The sequence below is a fragment of the Epinephelus fuscoguttatus genome, linkage group LG3, assembly GCF_011397635.1.
Source record: "Epinephelus fuscoguttatus linkage group LG3, E.fuscoguttatus.final_Chr_v1".
NCBI classification, from domain to species: Eukaryota; Metazoa; Chordata; class Actinopteri; order Perciformes; family Serranidae; genus Epinephelus; species Epinephelus fuscoguttatus.
The window spans coordinates 13,840,020-13,865,877 of NC_064754.1; the positions used below are offsets into that span (position 1 = coordinate 13,840,020).

At 41.9% G+C, this 25,858-nt stretch overlaps 2 protein-coding genes across 2 annotated transcripts; one reads left to right on the forward strand and one right to left on the reverse strand.

The window, feature by feature from the left end:
- Window positions 1–66: 66 nt before the first annotated feature.
- On the reverse strand, window positions 67–8,458 carry LOC125885100 (uncharacterized). Its single transcript, XM_049570541.1, has 5 exons — window positions 8,367–8,458; window positions 6,425–6,578; window positions 6,005–6,118; window positions 3,354–4,026; window positions 67–1,965 (listed from the first exon to the last, which is right to left on the reverse strand). The coding sequence occupies exons 2-5, from the start codon at window positions 6,569–6,571 to the stop codon at window positions 1,739–1,741; spliced, it is 1,161 nt and encodes a 386-aa protein (XP_049426498.1). The 5' UTR covers window positions 6,572–6,578; window positions 8,367–8,458; the 3' UTR covers window positions 67–1,738.
- A 72-nt stretch (window positions 8,459–8,530) lies between these two features.
- patl1 (PAT1 homolog 1, processing body mRNA decay factor) lies at window positions 8,531–24,439 on the forward strand. Its single transcript, XM_049570512.1, has 20 exons — window positions 8,531–8,607; window positions 13,158–13,263; window positions 15,413–15,640; window positions 15,790–16,053; window positions 16,788–16,876; window positions 17,139–17,219; window positions 17,397–17,597; window positions 17,889–17,990; window positions 18,673–18,759; window positions 19,344–19,564; window positions 19,756–19,900; window positions 20,569–20,686; window positions 20,781–20,878; window positions 21,106–21,165; window positions 21,260–21,405; window positions 21,522–21,681; window positions 21,985–22,110; window positions 23,412–23,503; window positions 23,684–23,833; window positions 24,063–24,439. The coding sequence occupies exons 1-20, from the start codon at window positions 8,593–8,595 to the stop codon at window positions 24,082–24,084; spliced, it is 2,511 nt and encodes an 836-aa protein (XP_049426469.1). The 5' UTR covers window positions 8,531–8,592; the 3' UTR covers window positions 24,085–24,439.
- The last annotated feature ends 1,419 nt before the right edge of the window (window positions 24,440–25,858 follow it).

Genomic DNA, 25,858 nt, shown 5'->3' on the forward strand with positions numbered 1-25,858 from the left:
AAAGTGCTTGCTTACTTAAAAAGGACTTCAGTTGAGTAATGTAATAACAATAATGTTTTTCACAGAGTCAAATGTCCATGTTGCTGTTTATTGATTAACTTTTTGAAATGAGTGGTGATCTAGATACAGTTCTCCAACATGTTACATGTTATTTTATATTATTGTGACATGGTTCACACATAAAATAATTGGACGGGAATGTCTGTTTGTGGCTAATCCAATGAATGATTCGTCACATTGATCCCAATTAAAATGATTTACAGGGGGCGTCCAGTAGCTCAGTAGGTAGGGCACCATGGCAGACGCCCCATGCACAAAGGCAATGTCCTTGCCGCAGTGGCTGAGGGCTTGAGTCCAGCTCATGGCCCCTCGCTGCATGTCGTTGTCAAACTGTCCTCTCACTTAAGGCAAAAAAGCCCCCCCAAAAATCTTTTAAAAAAAGTATGTACAGTATAACAATCAGATAATGACATAACATAAGGCAGTCCAGCTCGTTCTGCATCACTGCAAACAGAGGCCTCATACACCCACAGATATAAAAGAAATAACTACACATCTCATTATGGTAAAAAATCTTCAGCAGTGACAAAATGTAGTTGTGGTTTTGTTGCTCTTGTGTTGTGTTGGCCAGGGCCATCTTCTTTCTTGCTTTCTTTGTTTGTTTATCACTGTAATTATGATCAATCTCTGCTCCAATACCTTTCACCATAACAAAGACATTCAAGTATTACCAAAATCAAGTATTGCACGATTGAAGCCTGTCAATACTGAAGTTATTTTCAGTGTTATTCTAATGATACAATCAATTTAAAATATCAGTATTTCAGTCTTAACAATTTAACTGTAATTAGCTGAGACCAGCAGCTCTATAGCTTGCTCTGCAAAGCTACCTGTCCACAATAATCTGCCCACTCTTTGGCAGTTAAGGATTTTGTAAAGAAATCCAAGCAATCTGATCTGTTCTGTACGACATCTATTGCACGTCTGTCCGTCCTGGAAGAGGGATCCCTCCTCAGTTGCTCTTCCTGAGGTTTCTACCGTTTTTTTTCCCCGTTAAAGGGGTTTTTTTGGGGAGTTTTTCCTTATCCGCTGTGAGGGTCATAAGGACAGAGGGATGTCGTATGCTGTAAAGCCCTGTGAGGCAAATTGTGATTTGTGATATTAGGCTTTATAAATAAAATTGAATTGAAATTGAAAAAAATGTTTGCATTGTATGTGTCCACAAAGCAGGCATACATTACATTTGTGTATTACTTTGTAGTAGATACATTGAAACTTTATGTTTCTCAACAACGCTGTGGTAAAGGTGTGGTTAGGTTTATGCACAAAAACCACTTGGTAATAGTTTGGAAAAGATCATATTTTGACTTAAAACACCCTCATTTGGTGGCACAAAAGCTGCTGGAAAAGAAGGGACGGTTGGTTAAAAACACCAAAGTTCAGTGCTACAAACGCCACTGTAAATGTTAAAAACAACCAGTGTTGTTGTATGTTGGTCTTAAACAGTGGGCTGCAGCTTGGTAGCCATCTTGTCTAGATGTCACGCCACCCACTGTCCAGCTCATATACTACGTCACTTTAGAAACATTGATATAATTCGTATGAAATGTCCAAATGTAACATACATTTGGCATCGAGGTTACAGCTATTGTGAATTCACACTTGTTTTAAATTAATTTGACAATTGCTGTATGGAGTCTTCATGTTTGACCAAAAAGACATCCATTGCCCTAAAATCTTAGTACACATAATCCAGCATGACATGATGCTGATAAGTTGGTGTCCTCCATGGTATCTTCTTGATGATGTACTCATTTAAGTCCTCCTCCCACAAGCTCCTCAGCCAGCTGAAACATTTGGCTGCCAAGTAGAGCGCACCAGCACCGAGGAGAATCTTCATGAAGCTGATGCCACCACCACCACCACCACCACCTCTGTTCCATCTTCTGTCTTCTTCATCAAAACCTAGAGACAGAAATTCACAAAGGGTCAAGCAGCACCCCAAATAGAGCATGTCATTCCTGCAATGAATAAACTGTACTGTCTTTAATAGGACACAGCAGTGCTGATTTAAATCCTGTAAGTCATATGAATTATGGTTTCTTCAATTACATACCATTAGAGAGGAGGATATGCACTTACTTGAGGTTTCATGTTTCTAGTTTCTGAATTTCTTCCTTCACCTCAGTAGCATAGAGGTGAATGGAATTAAGTCTGTGGTGCTTACAGTATCAAAAAACTAATCAGCCTTTTTTTTCCAGACATAATACTCCTGTTACTGAATAATCCCCAGACCTCACTGCCAACAGTTTCCATAGGGACTGTTTCTTCATATTAAAGTAGCTTCTGTGACTGCATGTTCTGTGGATTATCCACATTAATTAGGGCATTTTTACTTGAAAGACAGATTAAGTATTTAAATGTTATTTTTCAATGTTGTGAGCACCACAAAAACATTGTGTTAAAGGAACAGTGTGTAAGATTTTGGAGGATTCAGTGGCATCTAGTGGTGAGGAGTATAGATTGCAACCATCTGAAGCATCTCCTGGTTAGGAGTGTTCATTGTTCAGGAGGTTTTTAACGGGAGCTGAATTATCCGCAGATTTCTCTTCTTCCGCAAAAAAAACCAACATCTGGGCCCAGTTAAATTTTTTTATCTGGATTAGAATAATCCAGATTTGGAAATCCCATGTTTACTATCCAGGATCAGCCAATCCATGTTATCTTTGTGCTGGTTTTTCAAATCAACATTGGAATGGATCACTCTGAGCCAGATATAACCAGTGCTCTAAATGGGACTACGCATCACGATGTAGCTAGTCTGCCAATAAGCAAACTGCAATTACCAGCTATCACCATAGGCTCCACCAAAGTGACAAGAAAATGTGATAAGCCCTATCTAGAGTCAGTATTTGGTTTGTCTGTTCTGGGCTACTGTAGAAAGATGCCGGTGCCACATGGCGATCTATGTGAATAAGGACTAGCTCCCTATGTAGATATAAATGGCTCATTCTAAGTACTAAAAACACAATGATGCTTAATTTCAGGTGATTACACTCTAAAGAAAAAAGCCTTATATTCAATTTCTGCCAATATATCCCCTAAAAACTACACACTGGACCTTTCACAGCCATTGCACTGAGGTGGCAGAAGACATCATCACAGACAGATGTATGACAACCTAGGCAAATAAAAACCAAAACTACCTACATGGCTAGAGCTAAGAAAAAAATAATAATTTTGGTGAACTGACCCTTTAATCCCTGTAGCTAGCCAGTCACACAAAGCCAGACTTTAACGTTCACATATAAATAAACCCACTGTGGAAATACAAAGAATTGTGAGACACTTACTGGAGTAATAGCTGAATGCACGTTGCCCTTGAGGGCGCCCCAACGCAGACAGCCAATAACTGTCATCGTAGACTCTTGGTTTCTTTTTGGCTTTAGGCTTCCTGTATTTCCGTTGCACTTTACTGTAGCCAGCCACAACTCTGCTGTTGTTTGAGGTTACGTTGACCATGTGGTTCCCATACTGGTCATAGCTGAAGGGCTCCATGTTTACATCCAGTTGCAGGTTAAAAGTTTCTGAGAAGAAACTTAAGTCATCATGTACTGCTCTTGCTACAGATCCACTGTAGTTCTGCATTAAGTTGAAGATTTCCTGGACTGAAGGGTCTGGGCAGTGTATCTCCCCCACATTGTCAGCCTGGACCACCTGCATGTCTCCACAGTAGCCTGTCCGGTTGAGAAAGGTGGTGAGATCAAGCTGTGGGTTCTGCAGGACTTGGATGAGTTCAGGGCTGACTTCGTATGTCCTGTCAGTGTTGAACCTCCCAAAGGCCACGCCGTCGTGCTCTGTGACATACACCGTCTCCACCACCCTGGTCTTCACCTGGTAACCGATGATGATCCTGTCTATATTGTAATCACCATACAACCCATAATTTTCCCTCACATATGCGGGGAGGTTTGCAGAAGCTGGGTAGGTTTCTGTGTTCAGGTTGCCGACTTCATAGTACACAACCTGAGAGAGACAGATAGAAGGAGAGAGAAATCAACAGCTGTATTGAACACGATAGATGGGAGAGAATTACGGTAGGCTAGTGGAGGTACCCTGAATCTTGTTCATTAATATGAACAGCTAGGCAGTAATATTTATTGGGGAGGGATGCATCAAATATTCAAATAGGTTCATAGACTTAGGAAATGAAAAAATATTTATATATATATTAATAAAAATATTTATATACAGATAAAAATATGAAGAAAATATTTGCTACATTACGATTGGCAACTGTGCACTGCCATCCAAAATAATCATTAGCAAATGTAATCATAATAATAAACAAAACAAATACTATGGTGTACTGCAGTTTTGTGTATGGTTTGTCCAAGTGGTGTTGCCATAGCCGCTGCTTGACTGTTGTTGGAAGGTTTATCAATGTCAAATTGTCTATTTCATTACTTTCAAATGTATTAAAATGTGGAAAACTAGACTGTAATATGACTGTTATGTGTTGTTATTTTATAGTTTTGTTAAGTGTTAGTATGTTATAAAACAGGTTAGAAAGTCATAGTACAGAGTGTCATAAAAAATCAAAATGTGAAAATCACCCCAGACTCCCCTGGAGGGTTGCGTCCATACTTGTCAACCCTCCCAGTTTTTCTGGGAGACACCCGATTTACATTGCTCTCTCCCGGTTTCCTCCCTGGGTCACAGTTCTCCCATATTTCTCCCGATTCATGACAAATGTTCCCACCTTTTTTTCCTTTTTGTTATCACAACCTGTTGCTGGCACCATACAGCTTGTACATTATAAGCCCTTTGACTTTAAACATCTACTGTTTTCAACCACGCAACACTTCAGCTACACCAAATGTAATTTCCTGGCAAGCATGTGTATGTGATTTTTACATCTCCACTGACCAGTAGATACTTGGTCAAGACCCCTGGGGATCATGTTCCATTATGACAGACGTCATGGCATCAGAAGTGCTAGGCTTACTGATGAATGGACAAGTTAGACTAATTTTAGTTGGCCCAAGGTCAAGTTAAATTTGTCAAGACACCATTTTAAGTAACAGTATACATGCCACCATCCTATAAGCTGTGTCTCTCTCTGTTCACACTTATCACATAGCTTCTGCATGCAGCCATGTTGATCCGAGCTCGTAATAAAACGTGCATTAAGAAAGAACTCCGTGATTGGCCTCATCCTTGAATTCTTGAGATCATCACAGAAACACCTACTCTCAGGTCACGGAAGGTGCCAATGTTGAATAGGTGATTATGGCCCTGTGGGTCAAGCTCCAAAAACATGTGATGCTAAACTTAACTTCACCTGATACAACCCAATGTACCTCTTACTGCAGGGGTGTGCAAACTTTTTTTGACTGGGGGCCAGATTAGATGATATGAAAATACCCGGGGGCCAGCAGCTTCTCACATCTCATGGGTTATTTAAAAAACTACATACAAATGAGAAAAGTGCGACTGTTTTGTCTGTCAGTGAAAAAGTATTCAACTTTCTACCGCTCCTGAAAGTGGCAGCCCTTGTTGTCTTTTGCTATGTCACCATTTCTTTGCTTGTTTAGCATCTGTTTCTGAAAACATTTTAGTTCCTCCTGCATAGTTCCTAATTGGTGCATGTCCTTAAACTGTATAATAGTGCTGCCGTCGTGAAACAATGCAAAGTAAACTTGCTTGACTCACCAATATTGTGTGGTGGGTCACATTTAGTATATTTTGAGAAACAAGTCGAGGGTTACTTAAAATCAGTCAGCTGGCCACGATTGGCTCGGGCTGGACTTTGGACATGTTTGTTACTGAGACTCTACCTGAGTGGTAAATGTCTGGTTTGACCTCCTCCAGAGGCACAGAAGACATTATGCATCTGTTTTCACAGGCTGCGTATTCCAAGTGACGAGTACGTTGATCTTTATGTATAAAATTGCTGAAGTGCCTCTATGACGACAGAAAACAGACAAACTATGCCACAAACCTTTGTTTTACCCTTGCGCTTCTTGGGCTTCTTCAGCACTGGTAAAAGTTCTTCAACGTTGCCAAACTGGTGGAAGCCGAAGAAACCGTTCTCTGGTTGACAATCTGACACCAGCTGTGAAGACAGACTCTGGTCATTACACATCTTAGTTGTACTTACTGCTTTATTATACACATTAATATGATTAGGAAATGGCCAGTATTACTGCAGCGGCATCACCCATTGTTTGTCTTGAAATGTACTGTAGCTTTGTTGTGACCTTAATGGGGCACAGCTGAATATAGGCTACAGACAATATCCATTAATTTTATGGTTTTCTGAAGCGGTTGTATGTGTGTACTGTAACTATGTTCCTCAAAAACCACAACTACAATCATTAACATGCCATACAATTCAAGTTGTTATCTAATCTAGTTGTACCTTCATGATGACCACAAAGTTAATGGGTTCACAGGTCACACACTGGTTGGCAAACCAAAACAGGAGCTGAAGGCCGTGTCGTGGAAAAGGACGGCCGAACCCTGAATTCATCAGGTGCTCCAGAGTGCAGATCTGCCACTGAACCATGGTGGAGCTAATTCAGACAAAACAGACACATACTATTGCTATTAAACAAGACATGCTGTTGGAGGTTGTTTTACCTCACCAAAATCCAAAACCACATCAATCCAGCAGACAGTAATATACCGAACTCACTTCAAAATCATATTACACACCAAAATGATATATGTGGTTTTAAAAAAAGTACTTGAAAATGAACTGTACTAATTAATAGTATTATTTGGTGTGTAAATGTTTCATGGGCATTCTCTTCTACTGTATGTTAAATGATTAGATTTATCTGTTAGATTATGATGGATTCAGTGAGAGCTGATTTATGTAGTGTCTTTTTGTGTGTGTGAGTGTTGTGTAAACTGCACTCACTGGCCACTTTATTAGGTACACCTTGCTAGTGCCAGGTTTGACCAATTTTACCGTCATAACATCACACAGGTGCTGCAAATTTGTCGGCTGCACATCCATGATGTGAATCTCCCGTTCCACCACATCCCAAAGGTGCTCTATTGGACTGAGATCTGGTGACTGTGGAGGCCACTGGAGTACAGTGAACTCACTGTCATGTTCAAGAAACCAGTTTGAGATGATTTGAGCTTTGTGACATGGTGCGTTATCCTGCTGGAAGTTGCCATCAGAAGATGGGTACACTGTGGTCATAAAGGGATGGACACGGTCAGCAACAATACTCAGGTAGGCTGTGGTGTTTAAACCATGCTCAGTTGGTACTAAGGGACCCAAAGTGTGCCAAGAAAATATCCCCCACATCATTACACCACCACCACCAGCCTGAACCGTTGATACAAGGCAGGATGGATCCATGCTTTCATGTTGCTTACACCAAATTCTGACCCTACCATCTGAAGGTCGCAGCAGAAATCCAGACTCATCAGACCAGGCAAGGTTTTTCCAATTTTCTATTGTCCAGTTTTGGTGAGCCTGTGTGAACTGTAGCCTCAGTTTCCTGTTGTTAGCTGACAGGAGTGGCACCTGGTGTGGTCTTCTGCTGCTGTGGCCCATCTTCGTCAAGGTTGGATGTGTTGTTGGTTCAGAGATGGTCTTCTGCAGACCTTGGTTATAACCGTAACCAGTGGTTATTTGAGTTACTGTTGCTTTTCTATCATCTTGAACCAGTCTGGCTATTCTCCTCTGACCTCTGGCATCAACAAGGCATTTTCACCCAGAGAACTGCCGCTCACTGGATATTTCCTCTTTCTCAAACCATCCTTTGTAAACCCCAGAGATGGTTGTGTGTGAAAATCCCAGAAGATCAACAGTTTGTGAAATACTCAGACCAAGCCACATTCCAAGTCACTTAAATCACCTTTCTTCCCCATTCTGATGCTCGGTGTGAACTTCAGCAGGTCATCTTCACCATGTCTACATGTCTAAATGTAATGAGTTGCTGCCACGTGATTGGCTGATTAGCTATGAGCACTTAAACTGGTGTACCTAATAAAGTAGCCGGTGAGAGTATATCAACAGTGGATGTGCATTATGATGTATTATTTAGTGTTGTGTATTGTGAATGTATGTTTTGTATTGTTGCCATGTACCCGAGGAAGAATAGCTGCTGCAACGCGAGAGCAAATGGGGATCTTAATAAACAAACAAACACACACACACTGTTGACAGTTTTAAAGATTGGCTATGGTCTATACAGATGACTGCATACATGGAATAATTATAGCATGTAATAGGCTGCTTGAATATAAAAAAACGATACAATAATTAAGGATATAAATGGCTGTTATAGTAAAGGACATATATAGAAGATTATATAAAGAATGTTGTCCAGTTTATTTACCGTCTCTGCTGCTGTCTCTGTTATTTCATAGCGCTTCCTTATCTTTTCAGCACACGGACAGTAAGAAGTGAAAACATCCAGCAGCAGCGCCGCCCCCGTCTGTGCCCGCCGTGCGTGCTCGTCCACGTCGCTCCGCAGCCACGCGCGTTCAATAGACGTCCCTGCTGCGTCATTTGCGCGCCGCCTCGCTCCTGATGCACGTCTTTTCCCGAAATCCTAAAGATAGATGTTTCGATTTCAGGTGAGTATTGTTCCCCAGCACGCGTGTTACCCCTCACCTGAGGATGATTTCATGTGTGTCGCAGAGAGCTGGTGGTTTTTCCAACTTGCGCGTGATCTGTACGGTGAATGTTGTCTATTGTTTATGCGACTGCCAATTTCAATGCGGTCGGCGGCCTGTGAAGCAGCCCGCTTGCCTGGTGACATGAACCACAGGGAAGGTGAGGGGCTCCCTTCCCCTGGTGACAAGGATGATCTCAGTGTGTCATAAATTAATCTAACATATGAAATGTGTGATAGTTATAAGCGTTGTTAATCTGTGTCATGTTGGGTGGTTGTAGGGCAGCAGTTTTACATCGACGTGGGTCCTGCGTGATGTAACGTCAGCATTAGCATTGGAGCTAACAGGTTCTCTTGCTATTTACAGGGTGTCAGAAGCTCCTGAGTTATGTATATTCATATTATTTTAACAGATAGATTAAAGGGGAGCTACTAACTGGAATATATAACGTTTTGTGAAGTTTATGTGTTCATGGCTCGAGTCAGTCTGCCTGCTTGCGATGGTTTATCCAGTGAGAAATCATGCTAGGTCACTGCTGACACGGCTAACTAATGTAACCAATATCAGGCTAATAGCTATTCTGACAAAGTATTTACTGTATCTCTGCCATATATTTTATCTTATAATAGGGGTGGGCGTATTCTTTACTATATGACAAGTTAGTAAAATATGTATATTATTAATTTAAGAAAATTAAACTGCTACAAAAAAGGTAGATAGTTACATGTCAATCTAACAGTTTGCCTTCAAATATTCAGTCAAAACTAAGCAAAAATTATCCCTCATTTCTTAAGCGTGTGAACAACAGCAGTGACTCAGTGAGATTCACATTCTGTATACAATATTAATAGTAGAACAAAATAAAATCACACAAATTACACATTTAAACAGCTCTCAAATACAAAAAATGCACTCTTGGCATCTATATATATATAAATCAACAGGCACAGCAAGCTGCACGCAGATTTACATTACCAAAGCTTTTATCACTTGATGACACAGACTCCCATGTGCACTCTAGGGGTGGGCAATATGGCCTTAAAATACTATCAAGATATATCAGTGTATTTTTGTAATAAGGATACTGTATTATTAATTTAAGAGCACAAAATTGCAACAAAACAAGTGATATAGTTTTATATGTCAACCTAACAGTTAGCCTTCAAATATTCAGTAAAAACTAAGCCAAAATGATCTCTAATTTCTTAGTTTGTAAGATAACAGTAACATGGAGTGAGATTCAAATTCTGTATGCAATATTAATAGTTCAGCAAAATAAAATCTACCACTACCACCTCAAATTACACATTTAAATAGTTCCCAAATACAAAAAAATGCACCCTGGGATCTATCTATCTATCTATCTATCTATCTATCTATATGTGTGTGTAAATCAACAGGCACTTTCCTTCTTTTAGCAAAATCTGATCCACCTGGACCTTTAAGCTCTGCCATTTCTCCTTTAATCATCACGCTGTAACCTGTGATAGGCTGTTATGCTACAGTAACCACTGCAGAGTCACATATATGTAGTTTTTTTGTCAGGCCAAGAGCGGCATGCAGGTTTACATTACCAAAGGTTTTATCACTTGATGACACCAGCTCCTGTGTGCACTCTAGGGGCGGGCGATATGGTCCTACAATAATATCATGATATTTCAGGGTATTTTTGCCATAACTGTATACCTGATGATACGACAAAGTGGTTTAAATATTTATATATTATTAATGCAAGAAAAAATAATTGCAAAAGAATAAGTGATATAGTTTTACGTTTTTTTAAATTGATTTATTGATTGGTTGGGGACCATGTTTAACAGCAGCATAACAATACCAAATTATTTGTTTGCAAACTCTCAGACAACTCATTTATCCAGTCATATGCTCAATACTTTACAAATAAATGCATTTTTACTACAAAGCCTTAGTGTTGGAGCCTGGGCTTGAAGACATCATAGATAAGTTTCACTTTCATTTCAGTTTTTCATTGTGAGGTTTTTGATAAATAATTTTTATAAACAGATGTTTGGATATAATTTTGCTGTTAAACGTGGACCCCAATCAATCAGTGAATCAGTATGTTAAATGTTTTCTGTGGAGGCTTGTGGAAAAAAATTTCTACAAATTTGTGTTGATAGACGCATCAGTTTCTTCATGAACTGACTCTTTGCATGACTTGCCATTGAATCTATAGATAGAATGAAGGCATGGATCTCCTCCGTAGAGTTGAGCTAGTGATCAGTTTTACAAGCTTAAACCAGTTTGATTTTCTGCAAATCGGCTGAACCAGTATTTGTTTATATGACACATTCTGGCAAATTAAAAAGTAGCCAACATTAGCAACCTTTGCAGACAACACGACAGCGCGTAATCTATTTGTATTTAATTAATTAGATTTTTTTAAATTTCACATACTTTATTAATCCCCCTGAGGTGAAATTCAATTTCAGTTTTCATTAGTAATAAGTTGTGTGACAACATTATTAACAAAATATTATGTTTGTTTATTAACTGACTAACTGAGCCACAAGTGTCTGACATGCCGTGCGCTATTTACAGCTGAGCCAGGGCTGACAACATGAAGGAAATAAAATTTTAGTAGAGATGGGGAGGGGGACTAGTGGTGCACATTTTTTTTGTTTGGGTGATGAGACATGGCAGAGTTAGTCTCTTGTAAAAACTGAAACTGCACCAATCAGGACGGGGTTTTTAACTCTTTTTTGTTTTCTTTCTTTTTTTTTTAAACACCTGCCACTGTGGCCGGTGGATTTCAAAATCTACCATTCACTCAGTAGATTGTTTTTTGGCTGGTGAGGGAAACAAATCAAGCAGCCACTGGTGGCTAGTAACATTGGCAACATTTTGTATTTGAAGCCGACAAAAGCAGTGTCCTTACTGGCTGCAAGCAACGCTGTGCAACTGGTTAGGACACAAAGCATCCAACATGGACACCCTGCTTCTATTTATTCCTGTGGCTTGCTTTGAAAGCACTGCATGGACAAGGAACAGCTGATTGATGACGTTGAAATGTGAAACTATCGTACGAAACATTCTTATTTCACATTTCACTTTTACAAAAACCTAAATAAGGTGGCAGCTTGCTGGAGGGAGATTGCCTAATGACCTATTTGCTTTTGGCTGTATTGCAATTTGTCATTTCCAGTAATTATCACAATATAAAATGAGTTTTCTCTTGAAAAGTTTAGGAAGATGGCAAGAAATTACCCATATTTTTACATGGTTACATGTCCAGTCTGATCTCGAGTGCACAGCTGATATTTACTTGGTTTGTTTACATGACGCAACAGGTGCTTATTAAAGGGATTCAATATGGACAGAGAGCTCTGATGTTATGAGATTTGACAGTCGCTGGTGGTGATAAGCGGATGCTCATTTGCTGTTGGGACCCCACGGTTGTGTTCTACCTCAGATTGGCTGCTGAGTTGGCGACAGTGCGACACCTAATGGTAAAATTCGGTGTACTGGTCCAGTGTTTGGCTGAATATCAGACCGGTTTTAATGTTTTTTTACACTGGCCCAACCCTGTCATCCAGTCTCCAAATGTATGCGCTTACATTTATTTAACAAATATTGGTTGTAACTTTTGTAATTGCCATTGGATGGTGATGGCATTTGACTACGGGTTACTCATGAGAATGGGGAATCAACTCACCATTATCCGTCTGCCAACTCTGCTAAGTGGCCTGTCGAGGTTTTCAAATATAAACATTAACGAAAAGGTGGAGAAGATGGGTACAAGATACACTCCCAACCTCACGGACATGCAATACCATCTCTTGTCCATCTCTACATTGGAATAAATAAGAATTGGTGTGACAGTGAGAATACTGAAATTTTATCCTGTTCCTGTGCCACAAGGGACTAAACACTCTGGATCACATCAGTACACCACTCAGAGGCAGCTACAGAGCAGAATTGCTGCCTGACCATACGGCCATCTGGCTGAGGTCAAAACATGCAAACAAACTACAACACATGCCTCAAGTGATGCAAGAGGTCAGGAGGTGGTCAGGCCAATCAGAGTTTGCCCTGCAATCTTCAATACACGGCACAGACTGTTTCAGGACACCGACGTTGACATCACCAGTAACATAAATTCATTTAATGTGTAAAACAACAGAAGCAGCTGTACCCAGAACTACAGAGAAATTATTCCACAACCAGAAACCATAAATTACTAGAACTATCCAGGATGACATAAACACGCGCTGAAGCCAGTCTGGAAACATGGACAATAATAAAGCAGCAGCCTACAACATAAAAGGAGCAGTAAAGGGTTTAAATTACAGTGCGCATATTAAAGGAACTGATGAGATCACTGGAAAGATAACTGGAGATATAGGCTACCTTGTGTGACTTCATGGGACAGATAAATTGATTGACTGATCATGCCTGTTTCAGGAGTAGTTCAACAGTCTCATTTGTGTCATTTGCCCTTTCCTTCTTCCTTCTCCTTGTCCCTTCCTCTGTCCTCCCTGCTGTCTTTGCAGTCCCTGGATGAAGACTGTACGTTGGAGGAGGAAGACGAGGGGCTCGTAGAGGAGGAAGATGAAATTGATCAGTTCAATGACGACACCTTTGGAGCCGGGGCCATCGGTAAGTTACGTGTACAACATTTATATAAAGTGTGTTAACATTAAATCACTTTAGTCCAGGACATGCAGAATTAATGTGCGTATGTTTATTCATAATTACACAATTTTAATGGAGTTAACTTTAAAGACGGTGGTCTAACAGAACTCACACTTACTCATAGAATCAGTCAAGGGTTTAGACACACCTCATTCATTAGTTTTCCTTTATTTTTTATTATTTTCTATGACCTAGATTAACACTAAAGACAGCATAACTATGAAATAACACATGGTATGTTTTATATTTTAGATTCTTTTAAGTAGCCACCATTTGCCTGACAGCTTTGCACACTCCTTGCATTATCCTATACAGCTTTAATATGTACACTCCTGGAATGGTTTTTAATTAACAGGTGTGCCCAGTCAAAAGCTAAAAAGCGGATTTTGTGATGTGATGAGGTGGCGTTAGTATGCAGCAAATAGCCCCGTTTGACTACTGTAGTAATATATATCATGGCAGGACCCTCTCAGCTAAGTCAAGAGAAATGACAGTCCAACCTTACGTTAAGGCTGGAGATATACTTGCTTTTTAGTCACGCATTTACAGACAACTGGCTATGTCGTGAACAGAATTATCACATGCTTGCCTATGCACTATGCATGTTAATGGAGGATTCAACCACAGATCTTAGACCATGTAGAATTTCCAGATTTGCATGATGTAAACATAAACATGGCGACACTAAAGGAGGTTACTGTATTGTTAATACTGAGATCAGCGTGGATCATGGCAGAAAAAGTGACAGCTGTGCCATCATAGGTGTTGTGATCAAAGCATATCTTGACAGTGGTAAGTTTGTGTCTCTCGTCCTGCCAACACTGCCCCAGCCGTACATTTCAATATTACATCTTGCAAACACATTGCGTTAATTTCTGAGGACATGCACAACCAACAGTCCAAACAGCTGAAGGTGATGCAAGACAACCATCATATGCATGTAAACTTGTGGTTAAAAGCATTATATCTCCGACTTATGACATGAAGGTCAGTCAGTCTGGAAAATGTTAAGACTTTGAATGTATCTTTCTGTGCAGTCATACAAATCATGAAACACTTTGATGAAACTGGCTCTCACGAGGAGTGCCCCAGATGAGGAAGAGGTATCTCTGCTGCAGAGAATAGGTTTATTACACATACCAGCCTCAGAAATTGGCAACTAATGGCACCTCAGAATAGAGCCCAAATAAATGCTTCACAGAGTTCAAAGTAGCAGACTGTAAATCAGGCCTTCATGGTTGAATTGCTGCAAAGAAACCACAACTGAGGGAGACCGAGACAAAGAAAAGACTTGGCTGGGCCAAGTAATGGACATTTGACAAGTGGAAATCTGTATTTTGGTCTAGAGCTGCAGCACATAAATTTAGCTTCAGCACTGCAATGTGTGCATGAGTAATTGCAGCATAACAGGATGTGTGATGTCAAGAAAGGCAAACATGCCGTGCTACCACATTTTTCGCTGCTTCATACAAAAGGAAAACTTGTAGAGTTCTCATTTTCCATGACTAATGGGACTGGCCAAGCTCTCCCCTTTAAGGCAGGTTACATGTGTGTGTGACGTAGTCTGGTGGTGTTAGCTATGGGAAGTAAGACTCTCCAGTGCGTGTGAGTGTAGAAAAGTACCCTAGCCAGTCCAGCAAGTGCTGCAGACACAATGAAGTGCAAAGTGTGTGCTCTGTGTTTGCTGCACAGACGAAATAAAGCATCTCTTTATCATCATGATGTAACTGGAGGACTGTAAAAGCTAGTTACCAGCTACGAGCCAAGCTAAAACTAATTGAGTTAGCCTAAAGAAACCAGAGGTCTCTCAACTACGAGTCAGGTAGTATATATATCGAGTGCTGGCCCCGATTAGGCAATTGGCTGATTGTATTTACTCGCCCAATGTTACTTTTTTCTGGCCCGCAGCTGCACCCTGTTTGGGTGTTCTTTATGGTTGTTGGTCACCTTCATAAAAACACAACAAGAGCACTGTGATTGTGAAACCACCTTTGAGACTATTTGTCAAAGTTGGAAGCCAAACAAAGCACAAATCTGTTCCTAGAACTTTACATAAGATGATTAATCGCCATAGAATAAACAACTCCTCTTTCTGCCTCCTCTCCTCTTCCAGATGACGACTGGCAGGAGGAACACAAACGCCTTGCTGAGCTCGATGAGAGGGACGGGCTCGGAGCAGGGTTGGGGTTAGGAGGAGGGGTGATGGGAGGAGAATCCGATTTAGGAGGAGCTGAAGACCCGTCCTCCACCCATGTCCCTTCTTCTGTGGGCCATGTTCCCCATCCATCTTCCCTCCCTACCCTCAAATTCTCCTTGTCTTCCTCCAGACTGCCTCCATCAGGTCAGTGATGTGATTAGAACGATGCTGCTAGCGAACTTGACTCAGGAATTGTGTTTAACTCTCAGAATTGAGACATTTGTCTTGACTGGTTGCTAAGTAGAGCAGTAATACACCAGGTGAGAAATTCCAAAGTAAAACTGTGGTTTCAGATGTGGAGGACCGAGGAGGGGGAGGTGACCTGGCCGAGTCTCTGGCCAGACTCATCCTGGAGGCTGACCCGGCCATCGCTGGGGTCGGAGCGGCTGAGAGACCTGGTCCATCCCCTGGCTCTTCAGGAACCAGCTTGTCTGCTCTGCAGGGCCTGGACCGACCCAGAGTCCTGCCCCAGCCTTCCTCCATCCCACACCCCACTCAGCCGCACCAGCATCCCCAACACCCCCAGCACCAGCTGCCTCCTGGGCACTCCACCTCAGGTCAGAATGAATGCAATCCCTTTTAATTGTTCTGGTGACAAGGTTAATTTTGATTTTCTCAGTATATGTTCAAATAGTAGTAGTAGTAGTAGTAGTCTTGTTAAAAAAAAAAAAAAAAAAAAAGTCTTTGGCGAGAAATTTGAATACATACAATTGTTTGGTGTTTTCACGGCAATGTAAAATTGATATTAGAGAGGAAATTTTGATGTATTATATATAGTTAAAGAGCTTCTGAAGCAGTCACTTTTTAAAAAGATGTTTTCATGTGAAAGAGGGTCATTTAAAAGTTTTTTTTATAGGTTTGAATGATTAAATTTGTGCTAATTCAAAGGCAGTGTTATTAAGGGCTGAAGGACTTAAACATTTTTTATAATGAAGATTTCTTTGTTTCTCTGGCACAAAATATAAATAACAAAAAACATTACTATCAGCTGTCGGCCAAATTGTTTGTACATCGGTATCGGCCCAGATTTTCCTGCTTGGTGTATCCCTGATCATAATATAAACATAAAATAAGAGTCCGTGCCTTCCGTTCAGTCTGATCAGTGCAGAGGTGTCGTTGTGAAGCTAAAAATACATCTTCTGTTTTGTCACCATGTGATTGTTGGTGTTATACTGCTACAAATTTACCTTCAGACACAACAGTCTATTTCCAGCTACTTGTGACAGCGTTGTTTATTCTACTGTGTTGGCCATGTTTTATTAAACTCTGCTGTACTCTGTTCCTCCTCCAGGCCTTTCTCCTGGCCCTCCTCCATCGTCCATGCTCAGCTACCAACAGCAGCAGCACTTGCTGCGCAGAGGGACTGCTCCCATGGCCCAGGTTAGTTGTTTCAACTGACTATCTCTGTGCACCGTTCTGTATACCAGTATTTTAAAGGTGTGCAAAGCAGTCACCTTATATTTATTCTATGTCAGATTATGCAAAGAGACAAGTGGGATAAGAGGCTTGCTAAACTTTTATGTGTTTTTATTTCTGGTGGGATAAGAAACCAGCTCACTGCAGTAACATTTATTTAACCTTTGTTTATGTAAAATCTTTTTGTTTCAGGACCCCTAACTTTAATTTCTCTCAATATCTCTAGATGAACTCTCACAGTATCTGGGAGAACAGTATGGGTTTTGGTCCAGTCAGCGTCACCCCCGGACTGGTCACACACATGGAGGTGAGGGACACTCACTCTTCACTCTCTTTATTTAACCTTTTCAAATATTATTCAAACTTTTCTCTTGCACCGCCTGAAATATGGTGTCAATTACAAAATGGCTTAACCAAAGTTTTGATTTTAAGCAAGTCATTTGTATTCTTCTAATATCATATTTACTCTCTTCTTCCTCTTCAGGATAGTCCACTAATGTCTATAATCAAGGAGGTGGGCCTCCCTAAACGACCTCCTCAGGGCAGGAATGATGAAGGACGAGATTTGTCAGAGAGGGTCCCACCTCCGCGCTCTTCTTCCCCCGTGATTGGCTCCCCTCCGGTGAGGGCAGTGCCCATCGGGACCCCGCCTAAACAGCCAATGAGCCACGCCCTGAATCATCAGGTGAGTAACAACACCTGCTCCTCTTGTTGTACAGTGTTTTTCTGGGTGGTTAATAACAGGTTTTTTTTGTGGTGTGACAAACTCATCACACATTTATTTTTGCTTTACCTGGACTTCAAAGACATGGAGTCATATGCTGTGTACTTGGTGTTGTCATTTAATCTCATCATAGTGTGTCTAGCAGTCTCATTAATGGTAGTAGTTTCCATTCCACATCATGTTGTGATTAAGTAACATGTAGTTGGCTTTGTCTCTGTTAACCTTGTCCTGTATGTGTATGTGTGTGTGTAGATCCACCATCCCACGGCGGTTCATGTGAGAGCCCCGGTCCAGCACAGATACCCTCCTCCTTTCCCTGAGCGTGTGTCACCCAACACCCTCCTCAATATAGCTGTGAGTTCCTCCTCTCCTCCATCCTCCCCTCGGTTTTCAGCTCTGTATGTACATTTAATCAAAGAACACCATTTTAGGTTTAATGGCACAAACAAAACCAACAACTTAGCTGGATTTGCAGGTCAAAGACCTTCAGTAAATGTCACGTCTTTAATGTAACATTTCCAAAATGGTAAACTGAGCTTATTAGATCACAGTGAAAGCTTAACATGGGGTTGGTGTGGTGTTAGGATATGAATTTTTATCATTTTATATTAGTTACTTTGCAGGAGAGTTATTTGCAGAACCATGTCTTGGCTGAGACCAACATCCTGGAGTCTTCACTGGTTGCCTGAAAAGTGGTCCCCCCAAAAATTACTTCGATATATAGCCTAGTACCTGTAAAACAACAAATTGTCATTTTTAAACGAATTAGTTATAATGTGTTAATTAGTGAGCTTTAGAGGTGTTAGTAGGGGGATTTTTCTTTTTACCGTCAGACAGAGACAGGCTAAGCTAAGTTCGCCAGCTGCTGGTGGTAGCTTTATTATTCTCATCTAATCTCTGGAAAGAAAGTAAATAAGCTTACTTACAGAAGTGTCATTTTTTCCTTTACAACAAGGAGCAGAGATGGGAGAGACAAACCAACTTCCATTTCCAGTATTCAGGGATATGAAGTTTCTGTGTGCTGTCTTTTTTCCAGAACTCTCCTCTGTGTCGTGGTCCATTCCCTCCTGGTGTTGGTCCTGTCCTGTCTCAGATTCAACGGGCCCAGCTGCTTAACTCTCAGGTTTGTACTACACACACTCAGACACACCGTCTTTTTAGATTGATGCAGATAACTCAGTGTTTCTTAGAAATGCATTACAACTTTGGTTATGCGTAAGTCAGTGAGAATAAAATAACTGTAATGGTTTCCTCTGAGTAATGTGGTTGCTACTAATGCTGACCAATAGATCATATTTTTTTTAGTCATCGCAGAATGTATATGTACATGCCCAATCAATACATCACAAAAGACTGCCAGAATAAGACGACAGACGGATAAGACATTTTTTTTTATATGCACACGCCATCAGGGTTGAAAACTAAAACCTGTCAAGCTCCAAATGCAATAGGTTTTTCCATGTGGCGAGACTGACAGGTAAATGATGGTGCCAAAATAGTCATGTAATGAAGAACTATGCTTAGCGTCTCCACCACATTGACACTCACACAGGAACAGTGACTTCATGATGCAACCCCACTATGTGGGCAGAACTTGTGTTTCAAGAAAATAGGGATACTGTCACAGCAGCACTAATACTTCAATAGGTTACTCCTGAATCACATGAATTTTTCTCTCACACTGGGTAATCATCCGTGTCTCTCCAGGTGGCTGGTTTTCCTCGCGGTGGTCCGGCGCCTCCTTTGTTACCAGGTGGTGGTGGTTTCCGGCCGTTCTTCGGAGGCCCTCCTCCTCCACTGGGTCACAGAATGGGCCTGCCGCCCCCTCATGGCCCCCCCAACCACACACCACCCATCCGGCACAACACCACCCACCTCCACCCCCAGCACCGCCGCATGCTCACCCAGCGGATGCAGAACCGGGGAGGGTAAGCAAGTGTTGATAGCTCACAAGCTCACACAGCACACATAACAAGCAGCATTATCTTAAACACGTCCTTGGGCAGGTTAAATAACAAAACATCAGAACAGATCAGAAAATGGCAGCTGTTGCTCTTCAGTTGCGCTCAAAAGCCTATTGGGTAGATGATGTCATCTTTGTGTCTTTACCTCCCTGTAGGGACCGTGGCAGGACTGGAGGAGACCGGCGCAGCAGGGACCCCTACAGTAACCTTATGACTCAGAAAGAGAAGGAATGGGTAACTAAGATCCAGATGATGCAGCTGCAGAGTACTGACCCTTACCTGGATGACTACTACTATCAGGTTGGTTCTTATATACTGTGGTTACCCTGCAATCATTCAGAGGGCTCGAAATATCTGTCTCTTTTAATGGTTGGCTTGTTTTGATTGGGTATCACTGACCTTAATCAGTTTAGAAAGGGATATACAAGTAATCAGAGCTGGAGCTAAAATATTATTTTCATATTTTTCTGATTAATTGTTTAATCCATAAAATGTCAGAAAATAGTGAAAAATGAGCAGCGTATTTTACTATAGATTGAGGTGACGTCTTCTAATTGTTTTTCACACTGTGTATATACATTTATTTATTTATATTTTTTGGCTAACTGCCAGGATTGAGGATTTGATAATTTCCCACATTCCAGCCAGTAGTGTTGTATCAGAGACTTTTAGAGGATTTGCTTGGACCTTGATAGCCAAGAGGGTGTCTTTTGTAGTAAAATATCCTGCAAGTGTCTTTAACTATGACTTTTGGTGATCTAAGAGACACAACGCGCAATATGGTGAGGCAAAATGCCAAGCGTACAAAGCTCAATCCAAAATGAGAGTGCGTCTGGGGTTGGCTTTCACTTTAGCTGACGTTACTGTTCAAAATTCAGGCTGAATGTTTGTTGTAGAAAATTAAATTTGAAGACGTCACATCAGGCTATGGAAAATGTCACAAGACATTATTGTGTGTGTGTGTTCAGAACTACTACGAAAAGATGGAGAAGCGTCAGGAGAGAGAGAGAGACAGCAGCAAGAAGGAGCACACCACCAAACTGATCACTCCACAGGTCGCCAAAGTTGAACACACCTACAGACCAGGTAAACATGACGCACCACAATATTATCTGCTCTCCATAGTTCATGATCGCACGCACACACACGATACTAGATAAATCTGTGTGTTTGTCTACAGTTCAATTTGCAGGCTCTCTGGGTAAGCTGACAGTCTCCAGCGTTAACAACCCCCGCAAGATGATCGATGCTGTGGTGACGACGCGCACAGATGACGAGGTCAGTTTCTATGATTCACTGTTTCTGTTCTTCTAAAGGCGTGCACATAATGTTCTGTTTTATAAGAAGATGTTTCCACAGCATTGTTTTCTGAAGCTTTAGTTTCCCATAAATCAAAGCAAAATCCTGCGCAGTATACCTTTAATCATTGTCCATTTGAAGTAAGTTTTCTGGTCAGTTTTGAATACCTCTTTATCAGTTTTCCCTTTCTGTCTGTCTGCCTCCAGGAGAAAAGAGAGAAGCAGGTTTGGAATAAGAGGCGACAGATCCTCTACACTGTGGAGAAGGTAAGAAGAGGACAGCTGTTCATGTCGAGCAGGTGTTTAAACTGGACTGCTGGATCCTGAATATGTCTGTGTGACACTTTCCTCTGTCCTCCAGATGTACAGTTTGCTGCTGGAGGTTCAAGACTTTGAGAAGCGCTTTGTCCTGGCGCCAGAGGAGGACAGGGAGGCTCTTCTGGAGCAGCATAAAATCAACACGGTTCAGCTGTGCAACTCTCTGCGGGAGAAGGAGTGGGATGACAGGTAGGACACATTACCTTCAAGAGCTGCACTCTTGCAATCTTTATTCTAGAGATCATTAAATCACCTCAGATATGCCCAGTGCATTCACAAATTGTTTTTCTCTTCCTCTTGATAAGAGTGAGTGATGAGCAGTGTGTGATGATCATGTCAGTGAGGAAGGGCAAGCGACTCATCTCCAGGCTGCTCCCCTTCCTGCCCTCAGCCCAGGCCGTTGCCGTTGTCATGGCGATTTCCCGCAACCTTCCTGCCCTGGCCAAGAAGGACAAGCAGGACCAGGTAACCAATTCAGGATGCAACATTCAGTCTGATGAAATAAGACCTATTAATTTATCTGTCACCACTTGAACGGACAGTACACCATTCAGGTCTGAATTTAATAGTTTCCCTACAGGTAAGACACATTAAATATTTGTCTTGTTCTGTAGTTTCTCAATTATTATCATTCACATCACTAAAAAATCTTCTGCACAATGAAACAGACCCAGTTTGATAAACTAAGAATGTTTGGGGCTTCATAGCTGCCTGCATGTTGTTCTCCAGCAACTGCCTTTCATCCTCTGTCTCTGCCCTCCTGCTCAGGTGCTGTGCTGGTTAGTTGAGCCAGTTTCTGCAGTGATCCAGGCGTTGTCGAGCTCCGCCCTCACAGACTTGCTCCAGGAGCTTCAGGGCAATGAGGGCCAACTGGCCACAGTACTGCACAACAAGGTACACAGACACACACACACACACAATCCTGCAGACTGATGTAGAACACAGAGCAACTCACTAACTTCTCTGAGAATCTGTAGGTTCACAGAATAAACAGACATTTGACAGAGCCTTCACAATACGCAGGTATAAGCTGTATACCCACCAAGAAAGCTCCAGGATTTGAGTATAGCCACTTAAAAAAGTGCAGGAGCAAAAGTGAGGCCTCCAGTTCACTGATAACTGTCATGGGAACAGCTACAAAGCAAGTCTCTCATACACAGATGATATGTGATAAGGACACAGTTCAGTTCATGTCAGGTTAAAAGTAAGACAAGAAGGGGGCGCCGGTGGCTTAGTGGTAGAGCAGGCACCCCATGTACAAGGCTGATGCCAAAGCGGCCCGGGTTCAACTCCAGCCGGTGGCCCTTTGCTGCATGTCAGTGTGGGGGTCGTGAGCAAATAACAAAATGTGTAGCTCAGCGTGTGACATAAACAGTGACGTGGGAGGGAAGCCGCGGCTGGTCAGTCCTTCAGCAATTCTCTCATAAGTTGGCCTGTCCTTCACCGTCAAGGTCATCTGACAGTTAATGGCCTCTTTGTTTGCGAGGGCAAGGAGGGCGCGCAATTCCTTGTCTCCCCAGTTGCTCATCTTTACAGTGTCTGTCAGGTTTGCGTTTCCCTCTGGCTACTAGCTGCTCATTCCTGCTATCAGCTGTTTCCTGTTAACCACCACCAGTGGGTCGCACGTGCAGCATCAGCAACAGCTCCTCCCACAAGTCATCAACAGCCCCTCCCGTGGCGGAAGGGCGCCTCGGTCTTTTTAGACCAAAAAGGTTCTGCCAATATGACTAACCTACGAGGCAGAAAATTGGACACCTCGGATCAATTTGCCAGTCCGGCTCTGTGTGGCTAAGCGCTCGCAGCTTGCCAGCAAAACAGCCCAACATTCGCCAGAAATCTGGCAGTGTAAAAGAGGCTAAAGTGACCAGCTGATGCCAATTTAAAATCTGTTGTCACTCACTGCTTCGTCCCGCACTCACTGTATTTCTTAGTTACTGATGATACTGATGGAAGTCTGCACCTCGTTTAGTGTCCACACAACGAGGCTACACACCGACATTTTCAGAACAAAATAGAACAGGCTGCAGTGAGAGTCTCTCTCTCCATGGCATATTTAAAAAAAAAAGCAGGTTTGTGCGTTTAGTCCTTGTCAAGCAAGCTCAGGGGTTCTGTGTTGCGATATCCTGACGCTATGCAACCCTTTTCTGTGACCAAACACACCCATTACACACACCTCTGTGTTTGTTTCTGTCTAGTTTGGTGTGACACTGCTGTATCTGATCCTGAGTGAAGGAGAGAGGATGCAAAGCACCGATCCCAACTGTCAACTCATGGATGACAATCGATGGTAAGCACTTTGTGTGATAGTGATGTCAGCTACTCTGTGGTTTTGTTTAATGACGCATCCTGAAATGGCTTTGTTCCCTGCGACAAAACTAAATTAGTTTTCATTTCCTGTTATTTTCTTCTCTTCATGCTTTCGCCTGCGTCGTTAATCCACACTGACCTCTGTTCTGTTTCCCTCCAGGACTGAGTTGGTGTTTTCAGTAACGAGGGAGTTGCTCAGCGTCCCCACCTCATCCCTGTCTCCTCCCCTTTTCACCCCTCCTAACCTGCTCTCCCTCTTCTCACGCTACGTCGATCGGCAGAGGCTGGAGCTGTTACAGGACAAGCTACAGTGAGTCAATATCAAGTCACCAAAAGTGGTTGGACAAGCTAGCGTAAAGAAAACAAGCAGGTTGTACTGAAAACGGCGTTAAGTGTTTTAAATAATTTTGATAGAGTGTTCCATAAAGATGTCAGAGTAAAGATGAATCAGGAGCTCCTTGAATAAACGTGTTCTGTTCTTGTTGCAGTAACATTTGGTGATCAAGTGTAACTAATAGTTTTCTCTTTGCCTTTCTCAGGATCTCTGCTTTGTCCAGGTAGAAGTTACAACACACAACGACCCCCCTCCTGCCCCACCGGATGCAGACCTTTCTTTTTGTGCGTGTATCAGAAGAGTCAAGTGTGTGTGTAAGTGTGTGAGTGAGTGTGCGTGCGCATGTGCTCTTGAGGTGAATCCATGGTGGATTGAATTTTAATACAGCAGAATCTGTAGTCACTTTTGTTTTTCTTTGTTTAGTCTCTGATGTGTGTTTGTCTGTGAGTGAACGACAGTGACACAGCGCATGAGAGGTGGACCGAGTGAATGATGACGATTATGAAATCTGCATTTTTAAATATCTTGTTTACGATTATGCCTGTGATGAACCTTCAAATTAAAAAGTATTTCTATTTCTAATGTTTCAGTCCAGTTTTCCACTGCTATAACCAAACATTGTGTTTAACAATAAGTCCTCGGTCTTCGACACTGACAGACTCACCATGGACAGTTTACTAAAAAGGATCAAAATCAATGAATGAGTAACTAATGTATTTCACTACAGATTACTGCACATATGCACTGAATTGTACTTCTTAATGTATTTTATTAGATTACTAAATTAAGTAACAGATTCTAAATGCTTTGGATTACTTTTTGAATACTTCAGACATGTCTTGCTGAGCTTATTTGTCTGAGTCTTATATTGCCATGCCAGAAACACACAACAGTGTCATGTAGCAGGTGTACTCCACATGCTTTTTAAAAAATCTGTTAACATAAAATGCCTCACATGAATTGTATACTGTGCCCTAACAGCGCGCAAGTGAGCATCACTTTCTGTCCACATTGACTCCATTAAAAATGGGCAGTGGCCCCCAGCAGGATAATGCACCATGCCACACTGCAAACATCACTCAGGAATGGCCCAAGGAATGTGACAAAGACCTCTAAGTGTCGACCTGGCCTCCAAACTCCCCAGATCCTAATCTGAATGAGCATCTGTGGCATGTGCCATTAACCCATCACACAACCCACTGGACTAAATGGATCTGCCGCCAACGCACTGGTGCCAGACACAGCAGGACACTCCCAGAGATCCTGTGTCCATGCCTCCACAGGTCAGAGCCAAGTCCAATCGGAGGAGGCCCCACCTTGGGTTAGGGGGTCATCTGGGAAACCAGCACATCACAGGGATTGTTGAGCAGATTGGGATCTGGGAAATTTAGAAACCAGGTTGACACCTTGAGCTTTTAGTCATGCTCCACAGGCCATTTCTAAACAGTTTCTGTGTACGGCATACTGCTTTTTTTACACATGAATGCCAGAACCAAAGATCAAAGTTATTCACTTCACCTGTCAGTGGATTTAATGTTTTGGTTGATTGGTGTATATATTCATACTAGCCCACACCCATTGAGTACAGCATACCATACCATGACTTAGTCATACCAAAAATTAGGAAATAAACAACACTCGGCCACAGGGGGAGCCACAGCGATCGGTCTCATTTTAGCCATTTTTAAGCATTTTTCTGTTGTTATAGCGCCACCCAGTTGTCAATTAGAGTTAAATTTCTCCAGTCACCTTGAGGCGTCCTGTTCTACATATCTACCAAGTTTAGTAAAAATCGATATGGCGGTTAGGCCTAGATAAGAAATTAACTCTCTAGCGCCCCCATTTGGTTTGATGGGGTCAATAATGGAGGGGTCCCCTCAGATTATGTGTGGTCATGTGCCTACAAAGTTGCGTGGTGATCGGTGAAACCCTTGAGATGTTATACACCTTTATGTAATGAGCCACGCCCTCCGCAATATTCATTGCCTTATAGAAGCTCAG

Coding starts and splice junctions, on each gene's coding strand:
- patl1 (XM_049570512.1), top strand. Junction 15,641..15,789: donor CTCCAGACTGCCTCCATCAG/GTCAGTGATGTG, acceptor CTGTGGTTTCAG/ATGTGGAGGACCGAGGAGGG. Junction 16,054..16,787: donor TCCTGGGCACTCCACCTCAG/GTCAGAATGAAT, acceptor TTCCTCCTCCAG/GCCTTTCTCCTGGCCCTCCT.
- LOC125885100 (XM_049570541.1), bottom strand. CDS start 6,571: ATGGTTCAGTGGCAGATCTGCACTCTGGAGCACCTGATGAATTCAGGG. Junction 4,027..6,004: donor AGCGCAAGGGTAAAACAAAG/GTTTGTGGCATA, acceptor TGTCTCTCTCAG/GTTGTGTACTATGAAGTCGG. Junction 1,966..3,353: donor TGCATTCAGCTATTACTCCA/GTAAGTGTCTCA, acceptor TTCTGTCTCTAG/GTTTTGATGAAGAAGACAGA.